Here is an 11,813-nt window from a genome sequence, read left to right on the forward strand (position 1 = left end):
TGTGAGAGCGAAAAGAATTAGTAAAAGAGTTTACTTACATCACATGCACAAGCTAAGATTGGACCGGACCAAAACTGAAAATATAAATTTAAAGCCCATAGACAAGGCCGGTTATGCTAAGACTAGATTAATGAAACCGGCAAAACACGAACTAGTTTTTCTATAATTTTCACCTAGTCTTACAATAATATGGAAAATACTAAAAGTAAAAGAAAATTACTTCGTAATTGTTTGATGTTATTTAAAATCCTAATACAAAAGAGCTCATAGTATTACAATTCCTAACATATTAAGAGACTTTTAACTATTTTAGAGGTTTTATGCATGATTTTAAGTAAAAATGTGGTTAGGCTCTACACCAATTTTAAATGATTTTGGATTAGAGGGGAATGGAGACAAAAAAATTTACTTGTATTTATCAATCTGAGATCCAATAGGTTAGATTTTTTTCGGTATACTTTTCTAGTCCAGATAGATTTAACACCCCTAATCACATGGGTTGCATGGAAAAAATTTCATTTTGATCATCACGTATTTTATTTTTGCTAAAAAAAAATTATGGACTTTTTTTTGACATTTTAAAAATAAATCCAAGAAAATTATTTGTGAAAGATTAGGTGCAAGTATTATATACATTAAATTCTTTCAAAAACAAAAATTATTCCTCAAAAAATTTATTTACATGTAAAAATAATTACAAAATAAGAGAAAATAACAATAAATGCCAACTTGTAGGTTTTTTTATTTTTATGGCCCACTTCTTGTTATATCACTCAAAAAGCCACTGAAATCTTTAAAAAAAAATGACATAATAGGGGTGCAGAAAACTGTCAAATGAACTATAATGCTATGTATGACTTTTAGTCTGTCAGCAATAAAGTAGGGAAACAAATAAAAATGCCAAAACCTCCTGAATTCAGAATCTACTATAAAGTTTCTAACAAGTCCAACTATTACTTGAGAACACTGATTTTTATTTTTATTTATTTTTTATTTTTTATTTATTTATTTTTTTTTATACAGAAAAATGTAGTAATGTACTCCTAATACTTAAGGGTAGCATTAGATTCACCAATTCAGTGCCTTTTGGCTGAAAGGAATCCAAGAAATTCCTTTTTCAAAGTTTTATTGAATTGGTAGTTACCATTGGATGACTTTTTTAAGCCAACCCTTATAGATAACTATGGACCATACTACTACTACTCGTATATTTCCTGGCTAGGTACGGGGACGGAGTATAAGCTAGTGTATTATATAATTCGCATTGTAATTACGGATTAAATCTAACCTCTGAATGTACTTAGAAATAAATTCGATTAAGGTTATGTTTTTCAAAGAGCGAATGAGTTAGGTGTACTCGACTGAGTATGTATAATAATACAGTACAATATTATGAAACATTATAATTAGGCAAAAACTAACAAGCGCTCCCGAGGCGTTAGATAAGAAAACTAAAAGTGAAAATATTAGAGTAAAACTAACATTAATTACACTGAACAACGCGTGATTTTGTCATGCATGCATTCCTAACTTTATACTATTTTAAACAATGTATTCATTAATTATCTAACGCCCTAGGACGCTCGTTAGCAAGATCGTTATAATTATAACATTGTTGTAGGTTTTTTTTTTTTTTTTTTTGACAAAATGTGTTGTAGGTTGTTGTAAGTGTAGATTATTGTTATTATTACAGCACCCTCACTTGCTTTCACCACAATAGAGATTTTAAAGATGTCAAAAACAAGGTTTTTGGAATGCTAAAAATCACTACAGAAAATTAATCTAAATGTGATTTTATATTATGTACATGCATGCATGGGTTAGGGAGATTTAACTCAACTAATATCATATGATTCATGTCAAACACCTCAAAATTCGTACATAAGTAGCAAGAACTGATGCATGCACAAAAAAAAAAAAAAAAAAAAAAAAAAAAAAAAAAAAAAAAAATTATTGAAACAAGTCCCAAATTTTTTTTATTATGAGGTCTTTGGTAAACTCAAATGGAAGTTCATTGGAAAATTGTGTTATGTACCTGGGTGTACCATACACAAAGGGTCATTTGCTCATTCAATCAACAAATGAGCAAATAATTATTACCCATTTATTAAATGAGCAAAACATTATTTGACTCGTCGTCGTCATCAATAGTATTGCGAATAGCTCTACGAAATTTGAAAAACCCATCATCATCTTCCTCTTCTTTGTAATTTGATTCAACATCATTATCATCAAATTTGCTTCTCTCTCCTAAAACTTCTCCCTTACCTTCCTCTCTCTCTCTCCGATCCTCAGCTTCGACAACGTCTGACTCAACTAAGTCAACTCGGTCCTTCTTCCTTCTCCAAATCGATCAAGCTTCAGCTATGGAAGCTCAGCTACCAACCTTGGAACTGGCCGGCGTAAAAGGAGACGTGGAGCTCTAGCAAGCCGCCGACGACATTCTCACAACCGCCGGTGATGTTGAAGGAGTTCCGTCACTAATCAGAAAATTGATTTGGGTTGATTTGGCATGAGATGAGGAATAATTTGATTTGGTTTGATTCTCGCAAAGATTAGTTTGATTTGGCATGAGATGAGGAAGTTTGATTTGGCGAGTAAGTGTTATGAGAAAGTTTGATTGGAACGAGGACGAAAGAGGAAGAAAGTTCAGCCAGGCAAACTAATCGGAAAATTACGAATATGCCCCTGGATGTACCTAGAGGAAGATACACCCGGGTATACAGAACAGGCTCTCGAAGTTCATTCTACAAAAAAAAATATGATCGACGTGAACCAAAATATGATCAAATAAAAACTTTGCGAACTAACATAGGATCGAATGGATATTTTGTGAACTGAACGTTATTAGAAATTTATATACTGTGAATATTGTCATAATCTTATACTCCGTATTATTTATGATATTGATAGGAGTATATCTAGAACGGATTTTTCAAAATACCTTTGCAAATACTTTCTCTTTTTGTAAACAACAAAATGGTCATTTTGTTGCCAATTTCTCCATGAATACACATCTTATGGTAAATTGGTAACATAATAATACCCTTAAAAAAACATGTGAGTTTATCTTTAATCCCTAATCCCTAATTAATATTTCAACTAAACAAACACCCACTAGCTAGAATTTGTATCTCTTTATCGCTTACATATTTTATATTGGTAATTTGATATTCCACAGGAAGGCAAAACTAACAAAATACTTGGTATGTACTTGTAGCTATCAGCATCAAATTAATCCTACCACTCTTGGGCGCTAGTAAAGCTGGATTTTGGGTGATTATTCATGTTAGAAGCAGAACAGTACATGATATGGATAGTTGCTATCAAGCAGCTCTATGTGATGGTGAGTGCCAACTGCCAAGTACCCCAGCCCAAGTCTACAACATACGACAAATCGTTTAGTATCAACTATGTTAGTTGGTCCATATGAGGCACAAAGATATTACAAATTACAAATAAAGGAGGTGAAATTCAAATTTGCACCCCTATTACATACTGACCCTCAAACTTTGTCACTAGTAGGCCAATTAATCGTTAGTATATGATAAAGACTTATGGAGTATATGCTCTATATAGCTTTGGTAAAGAATTTATGTTTTTAAGGAAATTTAAAGTTTAAGTGTCGCTAATGTTCATAATAATAGGACTTTTCCGAAAACATAATTTAATCTTCTAAAATTCCACTATATTGTAACTCAATGTCGCATCTAAAACAAACTTGTTAAATATAATATAAATCTTTGTTTTTGGAGGAAAATTACATCAAATTAAGCCAAGCTACATAACTAAATCAGACAAAATCGGACCAAATCAAATCAACAACTATTACAATAATGCTTTAAATAACTACTAGTGAGTTGTGAACTAAATAGTCTAAATAATTCCCTTGGGATTTCCTTTCATTTTCATAGAATTTGACTACTATATGATGAGTTACATGCATTAATATTGACAAAATAATCATTGTCTCATACATCAAAATATGTTGCAATTGAAGAATAAGAGGCATAAAAAAAACGCATGCATGCATTTTCATGAAATTGAGAACAAACCGACAATAACAAATTTCAAGAACATACTAAATTACACTGTTACTCAAAACACGAAAGTCAGAAATTAGGGCATATATATGAGTCATGCACTACTCGTGCTAGATAGTCTTTTCAACTCCATCGTATATGTCGTTATAACGTCCTTTCTTGGCACAACATTTGAAGAGAGTTAAGTGAAACAGGGAAAATACAGTAATAGATTGGTTAAAACTACATGCACCACTAATTAGATGCCTTTTATTATTTGTCTTCATTGCAGATGGCTTGGATATCTATGTTACCGATCACGCGAAGCTCCTAATAAAAGCATCACACGTTGGTTTTTTATCGTCTGAATGAATTACAAGGGCATTATAAATAAGATCGGAGAAGACGCATGATTCGAATCTATAACATATTGTACATTTGTAAGTATGTGCGTACTACACATATCTAAATCTCATGGGTACGCGAGTATGTCTGGTTACACTCTTATAGTATAAATAGAGTTGACAATCTCTGACACAACACTTAAACGTCAATCGTTTTATGAAAAGTAATTTAAACCCGATCTACATGAACTCGAATCAATCTAACCCCATTACATAATATCTTCATATTTTGCCATTATACTACGTACTTTTACATAATTGTTGATATAATTAGTGAATAATCCAAAATCGACATATAATCATATACGAACACGACTGGTTCATTCGTTTTGTGACCTTGTACCACGTCAACACCACAACGCTTAATTAACAAGTGTACAATTGTTGTACCATGTCAATGACACAATACTCTTACAACTCGTGAAGGATAGAGGCTTAATTGCTTAACTAAGTAATTTTGATTTGTTGTGTGAGACGATTGTATCATAAGGAGCTACTCAGTACAAATTTAGGGTATTAAATGACCAATTAGCAAATTTTGTGATGACAATGTATATAAATACATTTCAGGTATGAGATCGTCTCACACTAGAGCTTGATCAGACAAAATTTTGGCCACTTGTTTAATATGATTGACGTCGAATTGATATATCAAAAACAAGAATTCAAAAGCAAATTTTGCCCGTCCATAACTAATAGTGAAAACACACGCTGAAAAAAAAAAGTGTAGGAATCAATTTTAAAGTGTGAAACCCAACTCCGCAAAGCAAAAGTGTAGCCATTACTTCTCATGAACCAAATTAGGGAAGCTGTCCAAGCTTCACAAGACAAAAAAACAGAGATCACTAAATTATATTCAACCAAGTTGAAACTCTTGAACAAGTCTCAATTATTTGAACAATTTTAAAACCATATGTTCAACTTACAATAAAATTCACTACTGAACAACTTTAAAAACTTGTTACTACAAATTTTGCGCATTCACAAGAATAATGCGGACAAGTTACCCTAGGTGCGGAAGTGTAACAGTGGTAAAAAAATATAAAAAATAAACATCACTTTCAACTAAGTTTGGATTTTTATGTGCAGATTTATAGCTTGGTTTCATTAAGGCAAAACAGTTCTGTCACATATTATTGCTATGAAAGTAGCACTTTGAAAATGACTTTAAAACAAGGGAATAATAAGGGGTCACTCAAAAACTTTATAGTACAATATATTTGCATAATTATAATATATGGTCCAATGGTTATAATTCAAGAATAATAGTACTATAGTACCATGGACCCAAAATGAGGGTGGTTGGGGTTAGACTTGAGAGAGTGTGTGATAGAAGTTGTGTTTATATTTATGAAACAAGGGGTTCGAGACAAAACCAATTCATGAGTTTATATGATGAGATACTTTTACTTGGATTTGATTGTGCCTGTGTTTTTTACCTCATAAGGTTCGAGTTTATGTGTAGCACGAGAGGCACACTCTTATTAATATCGATAAAGTTAATTTGGGTTTTATTCTTTTCACCTCCAAGCTCTTTCATCTTGTTTTTAAGAAAATGTATTAGAGATAATATCATGATCTTCATTTATTTTAATCAATACGTCAGCTGGAAACTCTTTCATCTTATCTTTAAGAAAAAGTATTAGAGAATAATATCATGATCTTGATTCATTGTAATGAAAATCGAATCATCCTAATCTAGATATTCCATCTTTAGCAAACTTATCTTAACATATCAATGTAATTTGTCATGGATGTCGGCTAGATTAGCATCTAAGACATGGGATGGAATCCCGTCTACATCACTAATTAATGTGGCTCTATATGCACTTAAAAACATTAATTGGAAAATTTTATGTTATACACTTACTATACTAATGTCTTAAGAAAATAACATTCTCTCGAGAATTCAAGATAACTAATTAATTTTATTGTTATTTCAATACTAAAAATGACCAAAAGAAATGAAATGCCCCCAATCTTATAGAACAATAAAAGCATGTCTACTCCATAACTACTAAAGGAACCATGAACTTAATAAGGTCTCTAGCCAAAGGAGTATTTTGGGGATCGAACATCTATTCCTAGAATAATGTCCAAGATGAAACATTAACCATGAGTTCTAAGAAAACTCTATTAAATGTAGAATCGTACATATTAAGTGAGTAGAGGTTTGGGTGCATTTGGACTTTTGGAGTATTCATGTTACTTTAGATTGACAGTGTTAATGCATTAGTTCACAAACATGCTTCCATCCAGTCAAAGACCAGCTAACCGGAAGGAGAACTGCATTATTTACTCATGTCGTAACTCCAACTATGTTGTGAGTTGTCATGCCATGCCTAGCTCGTGCACATATTGAGCTATGCCAAAATTTTGTGTAACCATATCGTGCTCGTAAAGTTGTATGCCCGTACCCAATACCATGTCGCGAACCCCTCCACCTTAGTTCATTGTTAATGTGCTAGCTAGTGTAGCTACTTAATCTTTGAAGAAGGTGGTAATAAGATAATTATAAACATTATAAAGTCCATGGAAGATTCACATGCTGATAGTCAAAATTAATCAAAAAATACAGCATTTTGGTATCCTAAAAGTTAAGCAGATTGACAGTAAGAAAACAAAGATGCAGAGTAGATACCAAATATGTCATGTAAAAGGTTTCTGACTCAAATTTTGACAACATTTAATATAGTTGTATCGTCTAAAATAATGCGAAGTCATCCTCAAATTCCTTCGTTAACTTCGTCATCAAAAGAAGTCATATTAAAAGAATAGAAGTGCTAGATAAAACATCTTATGCAGGTTTTTGCATGCAGCTTTACTAGCTGTAAAACATCAGTATTCAGTCTTACTTGTATATTTTATGACAAGTATTACTTGTGTATCTTACGTTGATAGTGTAATTTAAACCAGTAATATGACAACCAAACCCGAACACACAGAGCATTAAAAAGCTTAATTCAGCATATATCAATGAAAACAGAGAAATGCAGGGGTGAATAAGGGGAGAAATTATGATTAAACTCCATGAAAGCTACTAGTCTACTACATTTGGTTTCGGAACAATATTTAATGATATCAATTACAGAATACAATGGTGTATGCAAACCATCATAAACTGAATTCTAAACCTACAGAATCATTTTATCTTCACTTTGGATCTCAAAAGCTAAAATCAGTCTTCTGCTAAGCTACCTAATAAAAGGGTTAGGCTACATTTAGTCAGCTGCACTTATGTTACAAATCACAGGTTACACATTCTTTCTAATTTTTTTTTTTTTCCTTTTTCCATAATTTCTTGTAAGAAATGTGCATTGGCTTTCTGCAGATTCTTCCCTCCTACTTGTCTACTCGTACCCACTCGTAACGTCCTGGGAGAGGCATATCGTTTTTAATATCATAGTTGTACCTGCAACATATAAAATTCGACCAATATAAGGATTTGCCAAACATAGCAGCAGAAGAAAAACACCCGAAGAAACAAGTAAAAAGCGAGAATAATTACTTTTCAATGAATAGTTTTTGCTGGTGATACTCAAACCCGGCAAAGAACTCTTCCATCTCCGGGTTTGTCGGGATGGCTCTTTGTGTACTTCGAGTTCTTCGGTTGTTTACTACAGTGGAGCATGTCGGTCTAGTAGTAGATCCCGGCGTCCCAATAGTTTCAGCATCTCTAATCAAGCTGCAAGGAGTGCTCTCTCGGGTGCTCCTGCAGTTTAAATGCACAACAAATTTAATCCCACAACTCAATTCTTGAACAGTCAAAAACCAAAGACCAGAACAAATTGATGCAGGACATTAAAGAAACAGGCTTTAAGGACAAACAGTAAATTACATTTGAAAAGCTCAAGGACAACTAGTAGCTATTTATCTTATTATAAGATAAGAGTTAACATAGTAGTATAACCATAAGTACATATATCAGATTTGGCATTGGTCCCCAACAAACACATGGCAAAATGAGTTATTGCCGACTATTCAACACTCATCTTTGCTCCCAATTCCATCGTAAACACCACAATTAATTACCAACCACTCATGAAATTCATTAAGACTACTACTACTTTACCGTTCAATATTAGCATGTTTTAGTATTGCATATAAATTATGAAATGGCAGCAATATCATGCAGAGCAATATTGTTTCTAAAGACCGATGCAGACGAGCTACGACAAGTTAACTCAACTAATTATGTACTCATATAAAGCAAGGGCGAAAATCTTTTTTCCCCCCCCTACTATTGTATCACCCACCTTGCAATAAAATTTTCTATTGAATGGTTCTATTATGGTTACACCGCGACAATGGAAAAGTTTTCTACATATCGCGCACAATACCACAATCCAACACCATCTAACGCCTATAGACGGGTTTTTCAACCGTCCCTAAAGAGCTCGTAACCAACCTACATAAACATCAAACACCAAAACGAATTGATAAACATAAAGAGCTATATCTTAGATTCTTTATATGATATATGGTCACGGGTCACAAAGGTTAGAAAACATTTGGCTTCATATAAAAGCCATGAGAGAAAGAAACAGATAAGCTGAGGGAGAGTGCATTGAATGAACAGGAACAGCCAAAAGCATAAGTTGCTTTCTAAAAGAGATATTCTTGGATTCTATTTGGTATCCAAAAGTTTTGGCCCATGACATATTATATGAATTAAACAAAAATAAAAACACATACAAAAATGAGACGTTCCTAAAATTACATTTCTTGTGTTGATTTGGTTGGCCAGCTATAACACGGAATGTTCCTAAAGTCATAGGTAAGCTATATTTTGTATTAGGGGCGATTAACAAGCACAAATTCCTGTATAAGACGGTTTGTCGCGTTCCACTCCATTAAACCGGAGTCGGAACACGATAATTATGAATATGAACAACAGATATACAATTCCACAAAAATACAATAGCTAGCTTAGTTTGAATTATTGTTTTACTTTTTAAAGAGAAAGTTACAACTACCTAGCTAAGGTTCTAAATTGAGGTAGTAACTGAAAAGCTTCAATTTTTTGAAGATACTTTATATTCACAAATGTGTGCAAACCCAAAACTCACATGATTGAGCCTAAATATTCCGCTTTTTGCCCCCACCTTTGATGCACTTGAAAATGCCTTTTTTTTTACTCAAAAAAAAATCCAATAAATTCCCTTTTTCTAAAAAATTTCCATGAAATTAAATTAAAAAAAATAATAAATAAATAAAATTAATTTTTCCTATTACATGAAATTTAAATAAAAAAAACCCTCTTCAAAATAAAATTAAAAATTTTCAACAAAGTTACCCTTTTAATTTCTTTAATAATTCCTTTATTTTTTTATTTGTTGAGAAAAATAAATTGAATAAAATTAAAAAATAAAAAAGGAGAACTTTTGATGAGTTCCAATAAGAAAAATAAAAATTAAAGACAATTCTAGATCAAACAAGAAAAAATTGACAGATGGCATACATGAACAAGAAGTGTTGTTTTCAATATTCATCTTTTTGGAAAAAGAAAGGTTACCCATTTTTAAAGAAATCCCACTCTCAACAATTAATTTTAATAAATTTTCAACAACAAAATAAAAATTGAAATTAAATTAAACCAAACCAAACACAACAAACCCAAATAAATCAATCAATGAAAAATCCAATAAATCAAATTAAAAGTCAAAAAAATAAAATAAAAATCAAACCTTTCTCTGGAATCAAAATCTAAATTGTTCTCTCCAAAGGAAGCTTCAACAGTACCCAGATCATGAAAATCCTCGGAATCTCCCCCATCAGTAAAATGACGAAAACGCCCTCGTCCTCCACCACCAACACCACCGCTTTCCCCTTTCTTGGACCCACCCGGGTTGACCCGAACCCGACTCCGAGAATCCGAATTAGAAGTTTTCGACGGCGGCGGAGTCGGCGGAAGAGGCTTCTCAAGGCGACGACTACGAAGCTGAAGGTAAGAAAGTTCAGGGTTAGGTTGAAGAGCAAGGGTTCGAGCCCTAGTACGAACACCCAAAGAAGAAGATTGAGGGATTTCCATTACTGCAACATCCCCCGTAATTTTACCCTTTTTCATGTATTTTCCCATGATTATTATTATATTATATGATCAGAAATTTCATGAACTTGAAGGCGCGAAAATGGAGATTTGAGGGGAGGAGAGAGAGAAAAAGGAGAGAGAAAGTAAGGGGAGAAATGAGCGGGATGTAGAGGAATTTGTAATGGAGAGAAAAATATAAAAGTTAGGGTTGGAAAGAAAGAGGGATTTTTGATTTGGGGAAAATCAATTGTATAAATATATAAGTATAAATGTGAATAAAATAATTTTGATTTTTATAATAAGGTGGAAAATGAATTACGGGGAAACAGCGGCACGCATTATTGGTTTGTGTCACGGTATTTTGGTGATACCAAGTATTTATAACGGAGGTTTGGTGACGGTGGTTCAGGGTTTTTTTTTTTACATGCACGTGACTTGCACGTGTTTTTGCTATTTGTAATTTTGGACTCCCTCCTTTGCTCTTTTTTTTTTTGGGTGAGATTTTTTTTTCTTTCATAGAAAAAATTAATTCGTGTAAATCTTAAACGAAGTATTCCGTATTAGTAATGATGTCGTATGACTTTTTATTGGCTGAGAAATTTGTGAAAGATAATTCTTTAATAAGAGAATATATAAATGAGGGATTTTTGATGATATATTTTTTTTAGGGAGGGTGGATGTATTATAGATAAGCTTAGAATGATAATTATAATGTGGGTAGTGGATATTGGGTACACTTGTAAGTTGTAACTATACTGATAACGATTTAGTTTTGTTGATATCATGTGAATTTTATGGTTTTTTTATATGAATGTTTAAAACAAACATGGCCTAATTGATTAATTTGCTAGTAGGGAATTAATTGAGGCTAAAAAAAAACTTATTATATGAGGATGGGAAGGAAAACTAATTGGTATGAAATCATTAAAATTAATTTCGTATGGAATGATATCATGATAATTTATGGTGAGATTGGTGTGTCTTTTAATATTTTGATTCGAGCTTGATTTGTTACTTATATTTTCCTTGAAGAAACAGATGCGGTAACTTTAGTAACACCAATAATTCATCGATTTGGAGAAGGTGTTAGATAATGAGAAAAAAAATGTGACAGTGCGTAGTTAAGTTAGGCCTAGCTCGGTAAGTCATATGATGTAGATTATATAATGACTTTAAAATTTAGTGATCATGTATATAGTAATTTTGTTAGTATTGAAAATTGACATTAGAAAATTGGTGTTGTTAGATTAGCTAGTCTTGTTTGTTCTTCACATAATATCAAGTTTTTGTAACTTTTACTATGTAGAAATAAGTGATCAAAGTAATGTATTGACAAGGTATAAAAGTCAAAGTGTT

At 32.4% G+C, this 11,813-nt stretch overlaps 1 protein-coding gene across 1 annotated transcript; it reads right to left on the reverse strand.

The window, feature by feature from the left end:
* Nucleotides 1-7,425: 7,425 nt before the first annotated feature.
* Nucleotides 7,426-11,278, reverse strand: LOC110731846 (cyclin-dependent kinase inhibitor 3-like). Its single transcript, XM_021911741.1, has 3 exons — nt 10,114-11,278; nt 7,935-8,138; nt 7,426-7,838 (listed from the first exon to the last, which is right to left on the reverse strand). Exons 1-3 carry the CDS (start codon nt 10,503-10,505, stop codon nt 7,769-7,771), a joined length of 666 nt encoding a protein of 221 aa, XP_021767433.1. The 5' UTR covers nt 10,506-11,278; the 3' UTR covers nt 7,426-7,768.
* Nucleotides 11,279-11,813: the final 535 nt, after the last annotated feature.

Source organism: Chenopodium quinoa, unplaced genomic scaffold, assembly GCF_001683475.1.
Source record: "Chenopodium quinoa cultivar QQ74 unplaced genomic scaffold, ASM168347v1, whole genome shotgun sequence".
Lineage (NCBI taxonomy): Eukaryota > Viridiplantae > Streptophyta > Magnoliopsida > Caryophyllales > Amaranthaceae > Chenopodium > Chenopodium quinoa.

Coding starts and splice junctions, on each gene's coding strand:
- LOC110731846 (XM_021911741.1), bottom strand. CDS start 10,505: ATGGGAAAATACATGAAAAAGGGTAAAATTACGGGGGATGTTGCAGTA. Junction 8,139..10,113: donor GATTTTGATTCCAGAGAAAG/GTTTGATTTTTA, acceptor TTTAAACTGCAG/GAGCACCCGAGAGAGCACTC. Junction 7,839..7,934: donor CAAAAACTATTCATTGAAAA/GTAATTATTCTC, acceptor TATATGTTGCAG/GTACAACTATGATATTAAAA.